The 21,342-nt window shown below is 39.2% G+C and overlaps 2 protein-coding genes across 3 annotated transcripts; one reads left to right on the top strand and one right to left on the bottom strand.

Annotated features, from left to right (window-relative positions):
- Positions 1–4,423: 4,423 nt before the first annotated feature.
- Positions 4,424–18,629, bottom strand: LOC124169134. Of its 2 annotated transcripts, XM_046547637.1 has the most exons (4): positions 18,220–18,629; positions 16,798–16,812; positions 5,840–8,050; positions 4,424–5,055 (listed from the first exon to the last, which is right to left on the bottom strand). In XM_046547637.1, the coding sequence occupies exons 3-4, from the start codon at positions 8,032–8,034 to the stop codon at positions 5,040–5,042; spliced, it is 2,211 nt and encodes a 736-aa protein (XP_046403593.1). In that variant the 5' UTR covers positions 8,035–8,050; positions 16,798–16,812; positions 18,220–18,629; the 3' UTR covers positions 4,424–5,039. The 2 variants fall into 2 exon arrangements, with proteins under 2 accessions (XP_046403593.1, XP_046403594.1); XM_046547638.1 differs by having other exon boundaries at positions 4,424–8,050.
- Positions 13,597–14,925, top strand: LOC124168664 (secreted RxLR effector protein 161-like). Its single transcript, XM_046546928.1, has 2 exons — positions 13,597–13,699; positions 14,387–14,925. The coding sequence occupies exons 1-2, from the start codon at positions 13,597–13,599 to the stop codon at positions 14,923–14,925; spliced, it is 642 nt and encodes a 213-aa protein (XP_046402884.1).
- Positions 18,630–21,342: the final 2,713 nt, after the last annotated feature.

Here is a 21,342-nt window from a genome sequence, read left to right on the forward strand (position 1 = left end):
TGTGTAAATCGATGCTCAATTTTATTCGTCGAAGGAACATAGTTATTAATGTCCATAGTTATTATTATACATAGTTGGGAAAATTGGCACTCAGATGGCGCTAAAATCGTATGGTCCTATACACGTCTGTACCATGGAAGAAGGAGGTCCCCTCCTTCTTCCATGTCTGTACGGCATATCTACAAGTACGCATAAAAATACAAAAGTTAAGGCCAAAAGCGCAGAACAATCCATAGGAGCGGCAAGCAGTAAAGTAAGAGGTAATAAATGTCGTTTTGGGATTAAATTTTTTAAACCGTAAAAAAACTACTAAATGAATGGGCGAAACCGAAAAAAAATATTTTTTGCTATTGCCTACCGAAAAGGTTTTCATATTTTTTTTAGAAATGTATGAGATTTTAATATCATTCATGTTCTTAATTGATCTTCTAACTTACAATTAACAAAAATAAAACTGTGTTTCTACATGTAAGATGGTAATTTTGTTGAAGACAAGCCTCTGGAGCAATTTCTTTAAAGCCAGTTAATCAGGGTCCTTTAATGGTCAATCACTCCCGTGAATGACCAAAAGTCTGACTTCATTGGTAGCTAACCCATAATGACTTTTCAGCCTAACCAAGGTACATAACGATGGCGAAGTTCGAACAACATATGTATCGCACAAAGTGTAATTACATTAAAAAAATACAAGCAAAAAAAAAAACAACTCTTTGCTTGCAACTAAATGATTCTTTTTCAGTTTTATGAACTTTTGCTTTTTAATTTCCGTGCACAGTTAAAATAAATTAATTGTTTTTTGTCTCTTCTTAAAATTAGCTATTTTTGAGATACGTGTTGTTAGAACTTAGCCATCGAAATAGAAGTTCTCCTACAACCAGAATAAATTTCTTAAATTTTTGAAGTACAGGTTTGGTCTACATAATCTAGGCAATGAGGCTATCCTCTCTATTTTAAATCTTAAACCGCTATGTGTGCGGAGAAGGAATCTCGGTATCCTATTTTTACATAGGCTAATTATGAGTTCCATATATGGATCTATAGATGTGCCTGAATTACTACAGGCCATTACATTCAAGGTGCCAACCAATGGTTTGAGAAACCCTGTCATTTTTAATATTCCACATCACTCCACCAATTATTCTTTCTTTTCACCATTATCAAAATTAATGCGTGATTCTAATTCCATCCCTAAGGACATATCGACTTATTTAGACTTTCAAGTAACCAGCTCAAGAAGCTTCTGAACAATATTGCATAATATTATAGACATATTCATTTGGTGTAATTGATAGTCTTAGATTTTGGAGTGAACTTCATTTTTTTATTTATGTTCAATATAATTTTAATTATTTTCTTCATTAAGATTGATAATTTTTCTCTGTGTGTTGCATGATTTTTATGTGAAATTCTGTACTTTCAATATGTTTGAAATGGGTAATCAATACCCGTCAATAAATATTATTATATTATTATAACCCTTAACAAGCTGTATTAGTGCAGCACTTTATAGCACTGCATAATAACAAGCTCATACATTGCAGCCATTTGATGGGAATACAATCTCAAGGTACTCCATCCACTTCATTAAAGTTAATCAAGGAAGTGAATCTCTGGGAACAAGGTCTGACTGGGCTGCAACTTTATTTCTATACTAGCACATACCTGTTAGTGACTACAACCACCTAATAAAGTATCTCGCACCATGAAAGGATTACCTAAGTTCATGCATGACCTAGCAGAATTCTGCCTGAAATCTACTACCTACTTAATCAGAAATAGAGAATATTGCTATCAAAATAAAAGTGCTTGTGCATGGTCAGCTCCGCCCCCTGGAGTAGCAGTAACTTCATGAAGGAATTTGAACAGTGGCGCCGACTCCATGGGGCCTGAGGGGGCCCGAGCCCCCTCAAAGATTCGTTTGGGGGGGCGGAGCCCCCTCAATAATTCAAGAAAATAATTAAGTTATATTATGCTTTGTGAAATCACAAAAATATATTGGTAATTTTTATTTCCCATGTTTGACGATAGTTACCTTTTAAAATAAATTCAACAAAGTATTAAAACAAATAATTACAAGGTTAAGCAGGTCAACTGAATCAGGTGGTGTGAATCATGATTGTGTTTCGATGCTGCGACACACTTTGAATTTAACCTCTTCCCGGGGCAAGACCTCCGATATGGGCCCCCCCAACATTTATTATAAGTCGGCGCCCCTGAATTTGAACACAATACCATACACACTTACATGAAAGCGGCCTCAGCTTGAAAGAGATGTGTACTTCATTCAGCCCTTTGTTTTAGGGCCTCATGGGATAGAGGAACTGGAAAAAAATTAAGGAAGCTCAACACCTTGACCATCGTAATGAAAGAAAATAAAGGGAAGAAGGATTTGAATTTTTAGGCTCAGGGTCAAGATACTCGTTCCTATTAAGGTTTCAACATGGATTCCATTAGAAGGTACCATCAGGATTTTATATTTAACTTCGTCATGGATACATGGCTTTAAGGGTACTTTTCATGGGTGAACCCAGCGAGCGGCAGTAGATGGCAGCTACCCCCCCAAGAGAGCAAAAATCGCAAAAGTCTTAAGGGAAAATCAGGACTAGGATTGAATAATCGTGGTTATAGTATGACATTAGTATAAGACATGTAACTAAAATAATTTTTTAAGCAAATTATTTAAAAAATAAAGTGCTGTAATAGTTTCCTTAAAATATTGGTTTCATTCACCTTTTCCATGCTTAAAAATATTACAACTTGAACAAAGATTGCTTGCGCCCCCTAGTTTTGATCCTGGGTATGCCTTTGGTACTTTTGCCATTGCTTTCCGCAATATTTCCATATGGATTCATATGATCATTCCATCATGGTCAAAGTAAAGTAAACTTGTATCTATACGCCGATGGATTTGACTGCTGGCAGTAAAATGTTACTATAGCAGTAATTTGTAAACTGGCTGTCATTGAATACCACCTAAAGAAGGTTTTCTATGAGCACAACCACCATTTTCTGTGCCACAATACGTACCTATGGGAGGTGAAAACCTTATTCAGAAAACCTAGTCATAAATTCATCCTGCAGGAAGATGGTGAGGTGGTATAGATGCCTGGTACCATACCTGACAGGCAATTGGGAATTTGTTCAAATCCCAGCTACGTCAAATGAATTTTTCATGGCAAATTTCACCGTTGGAATTCAATAATCAATAACATTTCAATTCTCAGTGAAGGCTTCAGCCATTTTCTATGGGGTGCATCCTTTCAAAAAATAAAATATTCTTGTCATTGGATCAATATATTTATTAGCAAAATAGCATAAAATACTGTTTCATCCATATTGCCATTCAATAATTTCCTTGTAAAATTCAGAGGGCCATTTCATATATACAATCAATAATGAAAATACACATTTCAGAGTTCACCATGATAGGAAAGTTGTACCAATGGCATGAAATCAATCACTATAACATGTAGAATGTACAAATAAACACATAATATTCGGTATTTGTGTATGCCATGTGATCATACCATATCAGATGTAATTCCTATGGCATCACGATATGTATTCACAGAATACAACTGCACCTTCAGAGTAATCAATACATGCCCCCATAAAGGTATATTATTGATTAATACTGCAGTAAAGCAAAAATCAGTCATAATGTCTCTGTCTGCAATTAAGACCAGGTGCAAATAATGACAATTGTTTTGAGGGTGATGATACAACTCATTTGAATGGTGCCACAGCTGTATACCCTATAGGTACGCAGTACTTTTCAACAAAACAGGCCTCTTGAAAACCTTAGGAAAGGTGTGTTACGTGAAAATGTAAAAATGTATTTTGTCATTTTTACTTCATTTTACAAGCAAAATTAGGATTATGAATTCCTTTCTGATATTTAACTTGTTGTGTGTGTTTACGCACATCCAAGCCCTAGATGTTGAAAAACCCTCCCAGTATTCGGACCCAGGGGCGGATCCAGGATTTTTTTCTGGGAGGGGCACAAGCAAGGCCGTACCCAGGATTTTGTTCAGGGGGGGGGGGGGGCACAAGGATACCTCTTAATACAAAACGAACGCAATGATAATGGGACCGTATTAAAAATCTTGCATATTTTTGAGGGTCTGGGGGGGGCAAGTGCCCCCGTGCCCCCCCCTGGATCCACCTATGTTCGGACCCATGACATCAGGATTATCAGGCGAGCAACTCTACATCCCACCACCACAAGAAAATGTGAACAATGTAAAGGTATTCCATGTATATTAAAATGGCTATGCAAAAATTTGGAAAACTGTAAAACGTATTAAAATAACCATATTTCTATATTCCCAAGGATTATAAAGAGAAGTGAAAGTCCCTACTGAATCCACCTCCAGTCAGGATCTCATGTGAACAATGATAAAATCCCTTTTTGGTTAATTTATAACACACTTGAAATATTATAATGTCAACCCAATAAAACACAAGGCACTTGAACTCTACCAAAAAGGTGCATTGGACAAAGCCTGTATTTTCCAGGCAGATGAAAGAGGAACTAGGTACATATATAAGATCACAGTTAATTTCCTTTGATAATATATGTCATATACAAAAACGTTGCAAATGAATGCAAGAAAAAGAGCAGAATAAGACACTGCAGTGAACAAATTAATACAGAAAACAACTGGTCTCAGTCTTCATAAGAAAAATAAATTACAGAAAAATGTTAGTGATTCGTGATTCTTGAGTTAAGAACATTACACTTTTACCCAGAGTATAATTTTTGATTAGGCTTGAGTTAGCCTGTCTACTCACTAGGAAAGAGCAGCGCTAACATTGACAATCAGATGGTGATCACAAAGTGAGATATTATGAATTACATATTATAAAGGCACATAATATACCCCTTGAGGCCACTATTTCCTTAGAATTACATGAAATCTCATTAACTTTCATCAAATATCAACCCACTGTGGTACTCAAATTTACATTATCATTGATACCTTTATCTTCAACTTTCATGTCACATACATTTTTCATGAGCCATAAATGACATGAAGTTACAACTTACTGCCCAAAAAATATGAGGTAAATTTTGTATCTCATGGCAATGCCAAAAAATAATAATTAAGCGCTTTCTTTTGTTACAACAATTTTTTGCAAATGAAAAATACTCATTTTTATTTCATTTTGTGGCTTATTGCATAAAATGCTACAATTTCATAATATCAGCTCCACATAGCTATCAACCATAATTAATTTCAGGATTTTGATAAAAGCCAATGAATAAATAACCTCATCTACACACTTGCCACAGGATTTTTTAAGCTTTTGTCACCAAGAAAGTGAATTTTTAGCTTCAGTAAATAAAATGTAAGCATACTAAAGAGAAAATTAGGAAAACAAAAGTATCCACTCGGTGTAACTGTGATATGTTTGAAGCAGCTAGTAAATTGTTTTTACATTCTCAGAAAATCAAATGCAAAAGAATGTTCAACGCAAGCAAAAAATATAATTGCTATGATACAGCTATATGACTGAAGAGGTCAAGGTTGGGGTGCAGACCTGCATCTGCCACTAGCAAGCATTGTCAACTGGGAAAGCTATTCATTTTATTGGTTGCAATCAAGAAAAACCACTTCAAAGACACAAGGTGGAAAATGGTCTTCTGCTTCTAAATGCTAGCATTCACCCTACATACTGATATCAATGTGTTATTCCATCTTCAAGAAAGTGTATGCTATGTGGCCAGCTAAAACAGCCTGAAGTTAAATGCTATCAAAAATACACACACTATATATCTCCAACATTCTTAATTAAATTCATGCAGGTATCATTTTTCACTTTTCAAGACCCTTCCTCTGGAGCATTAAATGGTTTAAAGGATGTTTTCTTAAAGTATTTTCCCTCATCTGTCTCCTGTACTATAACAACAACTGGCACTTTGTTGTCATAATACAGGTACTTTTTACTATTTACATCAATTTGCAATCTTGTACTCTCTTCATCTACTGTTCTTCTAATTGTTCTAAAATAATCTTGGAGTCTCAGCCTTTCATCAAGATCAATGACAAAACAACGATAAAATTGAACAAGGGCTTTGGCACATGTACGAAATTTAACACTTCCATCTTCGTTGAGACACATGACATCTGTATTGTGTTCATCAAACTCTCTTAAAAGATCTGCATTTGAAAATTCAATCTCTTTGTTAATCTGGCTCAAAAACTCCTCTTCGACACACTCTGAATTTTGAACTTTCCATTTATTGTTGAATATATCTTCATTATAATCATCACCAAACCATGATTTTGCTTCCATCTTGTTATCTTCATATTTTCTAATTTTCGTTTTCAGCAACCTTTTTTTGTAGAGGAAAAGAAACTCATAGTAACTAATGAAAGTCTTCTTTGTTCGGCATCCTCTATCTTTCGCAAACTTTTCTGCTTGGGATAACATGGATACCATTTCTTCTTTTGCCTTACCTTCATCTTGTCCAGGGTCACAATATCTGGAGAACACTTCACTTAGTTTAGACACAAGGTCATCATTCAGCTCCAAAACTATATTACCATCAATAATGATAGAGTTCCTTTGTATTTCTGATGTCACTTCCTTCATAAGCCTCATTGTTTCCCGAATTAACAGCAAAATGCAACTTGAGTTCACCTTGGGTGCATGAAAGAAATTTCCTCCTGCATTGTAGTTAATGCGATAGTTAATTCCAGCTTTTGTGTCAAAAAACATCTGCCCTTTCGCAATAAGGAATCCACCTTCATTGAATTTTATCCCTTTGTCAAACTTTGTCTGTCCTTTGATGACTAATCTAAATAACTCATCTTTTGATCCAATATTGGTGATACCTTTAATTAACCTGGCATTGCCTTCCATCGTTGGAACCTCACCCACAGTTTCCCTGTTTAATCTCCTCCAAGCTTTCATTCTCCTTTTGCTGTCTATACCAGCAACAAATTCGCTCTTAATCCCATCCTGCACGTCTTTAACTATTGTATTTGCAGTTTTTATATTAACAGCAGCATTGTAAAAAAAGAAAAGAGAAGCTGACCACTGAAATACATCAAGTGCGGTCAATTCACCCCTCTCTCCCCTCTCCACCAGGTATGCCAAGCCATTAACAATGCCAAGGCCATTGATTGACAAGGAGCCAAAATTTAAAAAATTTATGATACAGGTACTTGTGGTCCCAAGCAGGCCACCTCTTGCTGCCACAGCTGCTGCTCCAGTAACAGCCACTGCACTTCCAATGCCAAAGGCACCACCAAGGACAGAGAGCCAACAATTTCGAGCCTCACTATCACGAGGTGAGATGGTTTGCTCATGAGTATGCCGATCATGCAAATGTTGAGAACCCCGAAATAATCCATATACTCCAGACACAGCAAGGCTTATCGAAGATGCTATTGCCAATGGGGCAGCAACAGGGATTGCTAACCCTGCCAGCCCAACACCTGTTGCAACAAGGCCCACTCCAGAAGTAGTCTTATCAAGTACACCACATACTCTTGCTCCTGCATTGCAAGCTGGCGATGTGGAGAATTCAAGCAATACATCATACATACCATTTGATTGATACGTGCCATTTAAAGGATAGCAAAGTAAACTTTTGGGTAATTTGTTATTATTTTTGAAATCCAACCAATTTTTGTATGTACGACCAAGTGAATCTAAAAATACAGCATCATCACCACTGCGAACTTTAATAATGGGAATAAGAAATTTGTTTTCATGGGTCTTTCCCACAATAAACAAAAATGCGACATATAAATCACTTGTACCACTCTTTTCATACACTATTTTACATATGCGATCTATTTCAATTTTTTGGTCTCCATTGTAGCCAAGATCTTTTTCATCATCACATGATATTGATGGTTCACCATATAATGCGAAGCCAACTTTTTTCTGCAGGGCCCATCTTTCATTATCTTTGAAGTAATCCCAAGTCCTATCTCCAAGTTTCTCATAAAGCTCCTGCTGGAAATCAGTAGCTTCTTTCTTCCAATCCACAATGTCAGGAGAGTTCCAGTTCACCATGATGCATTACGTACGTCTGGAATATTTCAAGGATAATCCTTTTATTAAATAGCACATACTAAATTTTATAGTATTTCTAACTGCATTCCTACAAAAATTATGTATTCACCACATGTGAGGATTGAGATGCCTTATACATATTTATAAATATAAAATTGAAAATGTCATTATATGAGCTAAAATTACTAAGTTTGGTAGGGCATATGAACCAAAAGACCTTCCCATCTTGTGTCACAGTCTTTGAGGATTCAATTTTGGTAGGAACACTTATCTACCTATAATTTGATCAATTTAGCTATGTTGTACAGAGGACTCATTTATCCATACTCGTTTATTTAGATCTTATGATAGTGCTATTCACTCACTCAGAGCTAAAATTCATTCTATGGTTTGTGTAGGCAAAGGTGGAGCTCCCCCAGTATAAGCCACAGGTTCACTATTTCCATTTTAAGGAGGGAAATTCCTTCCTTGAACCACCAAACACTGACAGGATTTTTGTTGTGAACGTCCATTAAACCCAATATTAAAACCTGCGCATTTGAGGCAGAAGCTATACCCTTTACCCACTTGGCTATCTCATTCTACCTGGAGTGATATTAAAGAAAGATTAATCTACCATGAGAGAAAATATCTTTTTAAGGGTCAAGGGGGGTCAAATTCATGCTCATTATGGTGGAGCCCTTCGTTACGAGCGCCATCACCAAGGTCAGCCACCTGGTTGAGGTCATTGCCCTGGGACCCTAAGGTCCCTGCCGCTGCCGCCAGGGTACGCGGAAGATAGCGCCAGCAAGGCTCCGCGAGAGAGAGACGCGGACGAGAAGGCGAGAGAGAAGGACTTCCGCGTGTCGAGAGATCTGTATCGCTCAAAATCGGAATAAATGTGGTCGAATATACTTTCGTGTATTAATTGAGGCCAGGTTAATATCACACAACCCTAACCCCCTTCACTCATTTTATTGGAGTAATCAACTGAATATTTCACACTTACATGGAGCATTTTATGAATCATATGTGCAAGCCTCCCCTCCCAAATTCTACTTGCTTCTTCCATTCACAATGAGACCCACTCCCTTTCATTCCATCAAATAGTCCAAGGTCATTCTTTTCCTTTCCCTCTTTCCTTGCATTCTACACTGTACAGAGGTTTTTAATATCTCCTTCCCAGTCCCTAGTACAGTGGAACCTCGTTAAAAGGAGTACGGGCTATAGCGAGACCCCCGCTATAACGAGAGATAGCCGATGCACCGTCAATAGACCCTATAATAAGCGTGTTAAAAAATTCGTTATTACGAGACCCTTTCGGTGTTGGCTCTCGCCATAGCGAGGGTTTCACCACCAGAAGACTTTCATCAAGACTCCTTAACCTCTGTAACTGCTAGCGATCTGTTAGAAATGAAGTTAATGGAGTGCTCAGTCTCGAATTTATGTGGTAAACTGTCGTTTGATAAATATAATGATTGACGAAACAATGCTTTGCATGATTTTTATTCAGTGCGGCGTTTATAAATTGTTTGAATAGTTCGTCGTTATTTGAGTAAGGAAATTTAGTGATGCAAAAAAACATCACCTTTCGTCTGGATTTATGCTTACGTTTATCGGATAGATGTTTATCTGTCGCCGCACCACTCCTGTTCCTGTATATCTGTTCGCAACAGGTATATTGACTATTATTCGCTTCACCTCCGGTAAAGCGACAATTCGCTATAGCGAGTGTTTATTAGTGCACCGTGGGGTGTCGTTATATCGAGGTTTCACTGTACTCACTACATCCAAACTGATGGTATCCTGCATATTTCCCCTCCTTCCACTCAAGTATATGCTCATCTACCTCTGGGTCCACTTCATCCACTCTATTCTCCTCCACACCAACATCTTGAAGGCCTACATTATTTTCTCGTCCTCCTCCCACAGGGTTCATATTTCTGCAACATATACATAGTGCTACACTCCAGGTCAAATTTTTCACTAGGATTTTGTTTAATTTCTCACTCAATGATCCTCTAATCAGCTCTTTCCCTATTGGTAACGTTATTCTCTTACTGATGCCCATACTGCTGCATCTCCTTTTCACGAAATCAACAGTATGTGGGGGCATACATTCACATGATTGCTTATGTGTTTCCTACTCTACTAGCCAGTAGCAACACTATAGTGAGATAATGCATGCTCCAATATTGTTCAATACCATAAGTATAAGCTTATCTCTCCTCTACATCATGTAATTTCTGTGTGTCCCGAAAAAGATGCCATTTTTTTCCATCGACCAAGAATAAGAATTTTTTGAGTAAAAGGTATGCCGGACTCATGACTTTTTTTTCCTCAGGATCTTTGCTCATACATTAATGATTACTTTAAACTGAACCATGAGTCTGTATTCGCATGTCCTTTCCCTGTAGATGCTGACATTGAAAAATGGTACAAGCGAGATTTTTTTGTAAACTTAATTTTTTTGCAGCTGAAGTACTTAATGCAGTGAATAGTTAATGATAATCGTGGGATCATTATGGACTAATTAGCTCCAGAAAAATCATGACTTTTCATTATACAGGAATGGAGTTATGGATGAAAATAAAAATCACCATGCGTTTAACTCTGCGGCTCTTTAGGGGTCACGCTCAAATTTCAATTGCTCATCTTTCATGAACAATTGACAATTGGAGGCTAAATTTCTACACAATCTGTGATTATTTGATCAAAAGATGTAGCCATGGACCTGTGACTTTCAGCGGTGATGTGTGCGACTACACCCCGCTGAATACTCTTATCTATTGACCTCATTGTGTTGAATTTACAATGTTAAAATCAAGTTGAATTCCAAGTTTGTAGATTGATCAGAGATTGCGCTTTAGTAGCTTTCAATATCTCCTTCCCAGTCCCTAGTACTCACTCCATCCAAACTGATAGTATGTATCCTGTACATACATAACCACACATATCCTGTAGTAACATACATATGTAACCACTTTTGTGATTATGTATGTTACTAAGGGAGTCAACAAAAAGATGGAACCAAAAGAAAAGAAAAAGACTAGCATCTGCAGCTTAAAAAAGTTATCACAATGTTTCTCAAATAAATTAATGTGTTCTAGAATTTTAATTTCAATAGATTATGGATGCAGCATGCCAAGCTCACGCTAGTTGCCTTTAAATACTTAGGGAGTTGCTAGCAACATTGTGATAATTACGTCGAGATAAAGTTTTCCGTGAAGTCTCGTTAATTCAGTGTTCTTCAAGAATGGAATTGGCGAAGCACATCAAACCCCTGGCTGGAGAGGTGGGCTGGCTAACTTTGAAGAGGAAATTGCAGGACTTGTTAGATTACCACACAGGAGCCCTAGATGTAATTGATGGTAAATTGGTGAAACCTGAGCCTCTGTCGCCAAATGCTGCGGAAGATGAAATCAAAGAGCACAAGAAGGAAGCGAAATCCGTAAGGCAAATAGCTACTCAAAGTCAATCATTTCAAGTTCGGTGACTGATGTAATTTATGAGAAAATCATGGATAAAGAAAAAGCACTAGAGGCGTGGGAGGCATTAAAGTTATATTTTGAGGTGTCATCCAATGACCAGCTGTTCAAAATATGCACTGAGTTTTTTGCATTTAGCTAGAATATGGAGAGGATGTTTTGACTCATACCACGAGGTTAAAAAATTTGTGGTTTGAGCAAAATAACGGCTTGAAAGCCAAAAATGAAAATGCGCTGCCAGACCTGATTTTAGTAAGTCAAGTCTTGCAAATTTTACTGGGTGAATACGAGAATTTCAGACCCAGCTGGATAAATTTGTCGAAAGATGAAGAAAAGACTTTTGAAGAGCTGATCACCCAGTTGTGTATGTACAAGCAAAACTTTGGGAAGAGCGTTAGCACAGGGGGAGACATTGCAGGAGAAGCAATGTTCGTGAAGAGCAGAAAACCAAGGTCACGTCAAGGTTTAAAGAGGTCAAAAGAAAATGACACTTGTAACAACTGCAAGAAGAAATGACATTGCGTAATTTCACGCAAGAAGTGGATTGCTGATGGACGACCACAGAAGAGCGCTCCTCAGAGCAACACTGTGGACAACAATGTAGCTGTGGGTGTTATTACTGAAGATGTGTTTCAAGTCAAAACAGTTTTATCAGGATGGTGGATCGACAATGGAACGATGAAGCATATGACGCATTGTCCCGATCTGTTAGTCGAGTTCCAGGAGTTTCAAAGGCAGCAGGAAGTGAAGTTCTCAAGGCCATCGGGAAAGGCACCATTGAAATTTTATCTTTCACTGAAGAAAATAGGCCTTGAAGATGACTCCAAGAGACTCTTGGTACGTTCCAAATATTTCTAGAAACCTGTTTTTGGTTTTGCCTCCCCAGATAGAAATGAAAATAGCAAATTTCATTCCACGACAACTAAGCGCTGGCTGAAAGTTAATGAAAACGTAGTTCTGCACAGAAGTCCCAAGAAAGGCAGAACTCTGTACAAGGCAGCCATTGAACAAGTTGTTTCCAAGAATAAAGAATGGGTCAAAGTTGTTGAAGCAGAAAATTCAACTCTGCAGCTGTATCACGAGAGACGGGGACACCAAGACAAGCAACATGTGAGAGAGATGCTCAAGAGAGAGTAGGGTATCACTGTGAAGATGGCAAGAGAAATTAGTGAGCCCTGCATTTTTGGCAAGTCACATCATGTACCGTTTGGCACTAGGAGAAAGGCAGCAAGACCTGGAGAACTTTTTTCTTCTGATGATGTAGGCCCATTTTGTGAATCTTTTCTAAAGCAAAAATGATTTCTAGTTGTGTTCAAGGAGAGCTACACAAAGTTTCGTTATGGCTTTGTAATTAAACAAAAGTCAGAAGTCAAAATTGTGTTAAAACAGCTCTTAGCACATGCAAAGACACTTGGGCATAATATTAAAGAGCTACTCAGTGGCAATGGAGGAGGATTTGATTGTGAAGGGATTAAGTGCATTCTAGCAGAGAGCGGAATCACACACAGACTGACAGTGCCGAACACACCTCAGCAGAATGGTAGAAGTGAGCATGTGAATCGAACAATCGTCGAAATGGCAAGGATCTTCAAGCACTCAAACAGTGAAGTTGAATATCCTGATGCAATATGGGCAGAGCTAGTGACTATAGCCATTTACATTCTTAACAAAACAGGAAAATCGTCAGAAGATGGAGTCAGTCCTCATGAACTGTGGATGGGAAAGAAACCAAGAATCAAACATCTGCATATTATTGGATCCTCCTGCTACATTCACATTACATCCAAAAAGAGGAAAAAGATGGACAAAAGGCAGTGGAAAGATTCCTAATAGTATATGACAGAGATGAGCGATACAGAGTCTATGTTCCAACTAACCACAGAGTTATCCTGTCCAGAGACGTTCAATTCCAAGAGAGTAAGGACGAAGTCAAGCTACCATTGAAAGATATCGGGCCTGAGACTAATTTGACAAAAAAGAGAAGGAAGAAGAGCCACAGATCGACATCGAGAAATGATCATCAATGAGTGATGTAGAATCACTTCTGAGAAATCGATCAACCTTGAAGAGACCGAAACATCTTGAAGATTACACCATGAGAGTGGAGGAGTTCTTCAATCGAGTGATGGAGGATCCTGAGACCTTTGAAGTTGCACTGAGAAGGGAGGATTCAGTCGAGTGGAAGAAAGCCATTGATCGTGAAATTGCTTAATTGAAAGAGAATCAAACCTGGATTTTGACAGAGCTTCCACCAGGTGCAAAGGCAATTCCTTGAAAATGGGCATTTCGACTCAAGAAAAATCCAGATGGCAGTATTGACAAGTACAAGGGGAGATTGGTTGTTAAGATGTTCAGTCAACATCATGACATCGATTATTGCAAAACCTTCAGTCCAGTGGTGAAGATGTAAACGATACGCTCAATGCTCAGCATTGCAGCAAGTGAGAAGATGCACCGGACACGATTCGACATGTTGATAGCACTCCTTTACGGAGAACTCGAAGAAACCATTTTCATGAAGCAGCCTCAAGGATATGAAGATGGAATCAGCAAGGTTTGTCAGCTGAAGAGAAGTCTTTATGGACTCAAGCAAGAACCCAGATGCTGGAATAAGCGACTTGGAGCATTCCTGCATCAACATGGATTTAAGGCCAGCGATGCCGATCCATGTTTATGCATTCAAGAGAGGAATGATAGGAAGATCATACTAGTGATCTATGTAGATGATGGCTTGATGGTAGCAATAAATATACAAGAGATGGAAGATTTTATTGAAAAATTGATCATTGTAAAGCAAGCTATTTTCTATGCCTTGAATTTCAACCAGAAGAAAGGTTCATTGAGATAAGTCAGAGAGCAAATTTTAGAACACTTCAATTTTTCAGAATGTAGACCAGTATCAACCACAATTCTGAAAGGTGCAGAACTTTCCACATCAGGGAAAGATGATGAGGCACCAAGATTTCCTTACAGGCTTGGAGCTCTGATGTATTTGATGCTTGGCACAAGACCAGACTTGGCTTACAGAGTCGGATTCCTTTTGAGGACAATCGAAAATCCAACTCAAGCGGATGTGGTAAGAGTCAAGAGAGTTTTCAGATACATAGAAGGGACATTGGATCTGGGGATAGTATATCGAAGCAATGTAGATGAGGGTTTTCTGGCTATCTACAAAGATGCAGATTTAGGAGGATGCACTTCAATGGGTTGTTCAACCTCTGGAGTCATCATTAGGTATGCAGGAGGGGCGATTTCATGGATGAGCCAACGACAAGCTGTCGTAGCGACTTCAACTACTGAAGCAGAGATCATCGCAGCAAGTGAAGGAGCTAAAGAAGCATTTTGGCTTAGCAGACTGTTCAGAGGAATAACACAACTTATAAAAGTTCCAGTCATTCAAGTTGACCACTCAGCAGTGGTGTGACTGGCTAAAAACCCAGTTTCATCCCAGGACAAAACATAATTCCATTTCCCACTTTTTCATCAGAGGGAAGATGACAGAAGGCAAGCTTGAAGTTCAACAGATCTCCACAGAACATCAAGTGGCTGATATCATGACGAAGCCGTTGCCAAAGAAACGTCTGAAGATCTTGTGTGTGAAAACAGGACTAATGTAAAATAGAAAGGACAGTGAGCAATTACTTTGTACTTTTTTTGTCTGAGACAGTAATTGTAAACATGTTGTTAAATTCAACTTTAATCAACAAGGGAAAGTGTTAAAGTTATAATGTTAAAATCAAGTTGCATTCCAAGTTTGTAGTTTGATCCAGAGATGGCGCTGCAACGCCTTTTTTGTAGTTAAGTATGTTTTGTAGTTATGGATGAAGTCAACAAAAAGAGGGAACCTATAAAAGGAAAAGACTAGTATCTGCAGCTAAAAAGAGTTATCGTAATGTTTCTTAAAAAAATTAATGTGTTCAAGAATATTAATTTCAATACCCTGATGACAGTGTGTGATTCTTCCATCCCAAACCCTTCCCTCCCTATCCCTACCCTGGACGCGTTGCTGGGCTACTATCACTGCGGCGCTTCCTTTACCATTTTCCTTCCTCTCCACCCCTCTCCTGAGGAGTGCGGGCTCCGTCTTGGTTCCCGGCCATCAGGAGTGTAACCCTACAAGCCCACCCTGGGCACCAGTTTCCAATGTATACCCTAATATACACATTTCTTGTTGAGTGGCTTAGCAATAGAAAAAATTATGATACAACCCTGTGAATAAATCTGCGGCCTCATGGCCAAGGGATAACAGAAATCATTCAGACAGCAAATGGAAGGCCTTCCTGGTAAATTTTCTGAGCATTTTTTCCCTGTAAAATCTGTTTTAGAAGAAGTCAAAATGATGGCTAGTCATTTAAGATCATGACGGCATCATCATGAGCCACAGAGGATGTCATTTCAAGGGACCGTTTTGATGACGTTGTGACAACCTTGCCGTGACTTGAAAATAACATTGGGATGATGTCATAAGAACTTTTCATTCCTCCTTGGGAAGTAATGGTTAATGTATCCATGGAAATTTAGTCCTCATTTCGAATGTGCGTCATGCTCAAAGTCTATAAACCTATATTTACTGTCCGTAAGCAAGCTAGTTTAAAAAAGACACAGCTTTCTGTATAATGAATCTGGTTGCCGGTTATATCGATAACAGCGCCCATGCTTTTATCGAAATGCCAATTTTAGCCGAATATTCACCTAAATTAAAACTTACAACTTATTTCACATTCTTAACAATCCTTAGGGGTGGGCGAAAACACCAAGTAGAATTAAAATACGATAAACACGGTACTTGTTTTGATTTCGGTTGGGTAACTTTCGCTCTGCAGCAGCCATCATAAACCAGTGGCGGATACAGATGGGGGGCGCAGGGGGCGCGCGCCCCCCCCTTGCGGGTCCGCCTGTATTGCCGAACATTACAAAACCACAATTGTAACTTTTTTGTATCATAGGATGGCATTGTCTTTTACATGATTATAATCACTTTAAATAAAATTTTCATATACTTTGCCTGTGACTTGATCATCTTTTATTACGATAAAAGTAAAGACAACTCAAGATATGTTGCGCCCCCCCTTGAGTTTTTTCTGTATCCGCCACTGACATCCGTATGACATAAACGACAATACGATCGACGAAAATGTCGAATTATGACGAGGTGCGTTTGGTCGAGGAGAGGAAGAATTACAAATTTTGAGGCATGAGAGGCTTGCAGCACACTTGAGGGAATAGGTAAAGTGTGGACCAGTACCACGCCGCTAAGCAGAATAGGTTACATTCTAAGGCTACAGAGTCAACTAACCTCCTGTGGCACACCTGCGCCCTGATTATGTAACTGTGAGAAGGGTGAGAGCGATGTCGTTGCCAGGGGCAACGCGATTCCCACGACGGAAGGTGATAACAGCGATTATGAAACCGTGATCGCTCTCTTTATCACGCTGCGAGCGTCATCGGCCTATCACGTTCGAAACCCATGGTGACAAGCATATGCTGACATAAAAACGAGCACGAAATGCATATGTTAGCAAACAATTATTGTTTATTTAATTTAAAAATGCCCTATAACCGATTAAAAACCAATATAATTCTTAATTATTTCAACTGGAGTGCTCTGTTGACTTTATAGTTGCCCACGTTGTTCAATTGTTATATGCGCACGGTAGTGAATTCGATAGAGCTGCTTTATTTCCACACAGCAAATTGGAAAGTACTGCTAATTGAAGTACATCCGTGATTTAAACGTCAATTACTTTATATCGAAGTTTAATTATCAACATTTGCCAAGTACGTTCTCCAACATATCAACATCGTTAAACTCAACTGATTTGGGCGTTGGGACGATGAAATGTTCATGATGAAGCAAAACTCAGAACTATTCCACAAACTTTTATTTTAACAGACAGGTTAGTCTTGATAATGACGGTATAAACGTCGAAACTAGTAGACTGTTACAATAAAAGTTTGTGGAATAGTACTGAGTTTTGTTTCACCATGAACATCGTTAAACTCCTTTTCGATTTTTTAATCATCATAAATCAACTATATAACGAACAAAATATATGGAACAAGTAAAGAGAGATGTGAAAGAGAAGAAATACGTAGGAGTGAAAAGATTAGCTGCTAGGAGAACTGAGTGGAGAGCTGCGTCAAACCAATCCTAGGATTGTTGACCAGTGATGATGATGAAATCAACTATTAACTACTTACATTCAAATCGCTAGCGCGATTACACTTCCATTATCATTTCAACATTAATTAGTTTCAATCCAAGATCACGACTTTTTGGCCATTCTCTACGATATAGTAAATATAATGACTGCAGCATCTCCCGGCGAGCATTAGCATAATGGATTACGTTATCACACATCGGAAAGTAATACAACACTTTCCCCATAACTTTACCATAATACGAGTACTTTATTATAATATTATCTATTGGCGAAGCGAAGTACTTAGCTTTGAACTGCATCCATTTTATGTTTTCGTTGTTTGTTATTGTTATTTCAAATACTCCGCAGACGACGCATTCTTGGACAGAGATGTGTCGAAGGATTTCATTGGCTCTTCAGATTTCTCAATGATACCAACCTCACGCGCTCGTACCTGTATGATACGCGCGATGACGGTGGCTTACATGATCGCGTGATACAGCGGAACGTGATAGGAGAACGTGATGGTCATCTCTAGCCGTCGTCGCTGTCACATTTACATAATCAGGGCGCAGAGGAAACACCGCAGGCTACGCCCTCTTGAGTGACTTGACCGCTCAGGAAAAGGCTCAAGACAAGTAAATTATTTTTCTACGGAGCATTGCTAGCAAAGATTATATACTGGAGCTGGTAAAGCTGAAATAACCGAACGTAACTGTCGCTAGATTGCCAGTGAGAGAATGTGCTTATGGGATACAAGCTTAGCTACTTCGTTCAGTTTCAACAAGTCACTGCCTCAGCTAAATCCTTCACCGCGGTACGAGAAGCACCGAGTGAATCTGCGACTTATCGCTATATGTATTAAATTATCACAAACATCACAGGTTGGGCTGGATTTTTTGGAGGTTATCATTTATCGCACTTAAGGCGCTGAGTTGTAAATAACTCACACGTCACCGTGCATAGCATTCATTTGCGTCATTGAGATTGAGGCATGTGTGGAGATCGCATCCAACGGAGCTCAGGCTCGTTTCGTATCATAGAGGGACCTCTACGTTGCGTATGGTATCGTCCTACGCACGGCGGCCATGTTGTATTCTCACTGATTGTCATTCACACGTAAGTACCGACACGTACATAGGCGGATCCAGGGGGGGGGCACGGGGGCACGTGCCCCCCCCAGACCCTCAAAAATATGCAAGATTTTTATACGGTCCCTTATCATTGCATTCGTTTTGTATTACGAGGTATCCTTGTGCCCCACCCAGAACAAAATCCTGGATACGGCCTTGCTTGTGCCCCTCCCAGAAAAAAATCCTGGATCCGCCCCTGGACACGTACGAACTAAAATCATGCTAAAATGTCTAATGAATGAACGCAAAAATGCTCCGGATAACCACCCAACTTATTATGCTAAATTATTAACAGGAAACAGAACCTGTTCCATAATTTTGGTTCTTGTATTCGAACATGTTCCTTTCCACAAAAAATCGTTCGTGCATACAGACGTTTACTAGAACGCGTTAAGGTATAATGTATATAAATTGTAAACAGGCCTTTACGTACGATTCAGCGCCAGGGGCTTTTGTCACAACGTGGCCTCCTTTAATACTGTATTACTAATGCATTAAATGAGGCCATGGTCACAACAGTCAGCGACACAAATTGAATGGAACACGAAAGCCGCTGCACGAGTCGACTTGTGTCGTGTTAGTCAACAAATGGAAAGCACCCAATATGGTTATGGAGAAAAACTAACCCGCTTAAGATAATATTTCCGTGGCGATAATATCAATATAACGACTACTCTTGTGCATCATCCTGAGAGGCAGGGAAAATGTTTATCTTTGATATTTGAGCTCGATAAACAGAGAAAATAAGGAAGAAAATTTATAAAGTGGGATGATCCCTTTCATGTTCGTTCAGCAGTGGATACAGAAAAAACTCGAGGAGGGGGGCGCAAAAGATTTTTAGAGTTACCTTTGCTTTTATCCTAATAAAAAATAATTAAGTCACATGCAGAGTTAAAGAAAATTTTAGTTAAATTTATTACTCACGTAGGCAATGCCATCTTATGATATAAAAAAGTAATAATTGTGGTACTGCAATGATTGGCAATACGGCCGGGCGCGTAAGGGGGTGGCGCCCCCTGCGCCCCCAACTGTATCCGCCTCTGTGTTCGTTTCATATCAGTCGCAGTCAAAATCAATCGTATCTTATCTTCCGAGTTGGAAAACGATGAAGTCTCGAATAGAAACAGTAATATATTTCTGTCCACGCTGTTATACATATGCATGATCCGTGATATCAGAGATCGTGGTCACATGTTACCATTCATAAGTACCGCGTATTATTAACGATAATCATATTGCGAAAATTAAATATGGCTTACTCCGAAGGGACGAGGACATCAGAAGGCGGTTCGGCGGTTCACCAAGATTTGCAACAGTCAGGGACCAGAACAAGTATTAATACGAACAGTGCATACGCGCCCTTGTTTCGAGCTGGATGACGGCAAAATAAATGGACGGATACATAGGCGGATCCAGGGGGGGAGGCACGAGGGCACGTGCCCCCCCCCAGACCCTCAAAAATATGCAAGATTTTTAATAGGGTCCCATTATCATTGCGTTCGTTTTGTATTACAAGGTATCCTTGTGCCCCACCCAGAACAAAATCCTGGATACGGCCTTGCTTGTGCCCCTCCCAGAAAAAATCCTGGATCCGCCCCTGGACGGATATTATGTGGAAAAATACGGTGCGTAGTAGAAACATCAATCTTTCGAGTGTGCAATTCTCATTACGTGCAAAGAATAAATTATTATTATTGTAGTATTCTACCGATTAAGGTAGGTTTCCATGGAGTATTCAAGAAGTGATCTGGGAGCCTCCCTTTCCTTCCAGCACTGTCTTCTTTAATTCACTGAAAGGCCTACTCTCTTTCAATCTATCTAAAAATCCTATTCTTTTCCTTCCCCTCCCTCTTTTCCCTAACATTCTACCATCCAACACCATTTTAAACATCCCATCACCGCTAAGCACTAACTCCATCCAAACCTTTTGTCTCCTGCGTATCTCATCTAAAAGCTGCCTCTCCTCGCCAACCATGTCCAGCACTTCGTCGTTCCTTTTCCTCTCCGTCCATTTCACCCTCTCCATTCTTCTCCATACCCACATCTCGAATGCCTCCAATCTTCTCTCGTTTTCTTTCCTCAGTGTCCACGTTTCCGCACCGTAGAGAGCTACACTCCAAATCAAACTCTTCACTAACCTTTTCTTTAAACTCTTACACTACGATCCTCTCAGAAGCTCCTTCCTGTTCATGAACGCCTCCTTCGCTAATGCTATTCTCTTCTTGATGTCCTTACTACTGTATCCGTTTTCCTCTAACGTACTGCCTAAATAGATGAATTGCTCAACCTGCTCAAGTTTTTCACCACCCACCTTTATCTTAAGTCTCACATTCCTCGCTCGTGATGCTTTACAAAACCGCATTACCTTAGTTTTCTTGTGATTTATCCTCATCCCATACTCCTCGCAACGTTCGTATAACGCATCCACTAGAGCCTGAAGCCCCCTCGCTGACTGGCTGATCAACGCCTGGTCATCCGCGAATCTTACTGATTTGAACATCTTTCCTCCCACTTTTATCCCGGCTTCATACTCATCCCACGCTTCCCTTACCATCTCTTCAGCGT

Source organism: Ischnura elegans, chromosome 12 (genome assembly GCF_921293095.1).
Source record: "Ischnura elegans chromosome 12, ioIscEleg1.1, whole genome shotgun sequence".
Classification (NCBI taxonomy): Eukaryota; Metazoa; Arthropoda; class Insecta; order Odonata; family Coenagrionidae; genus Ischnura; species Ischnura elegans.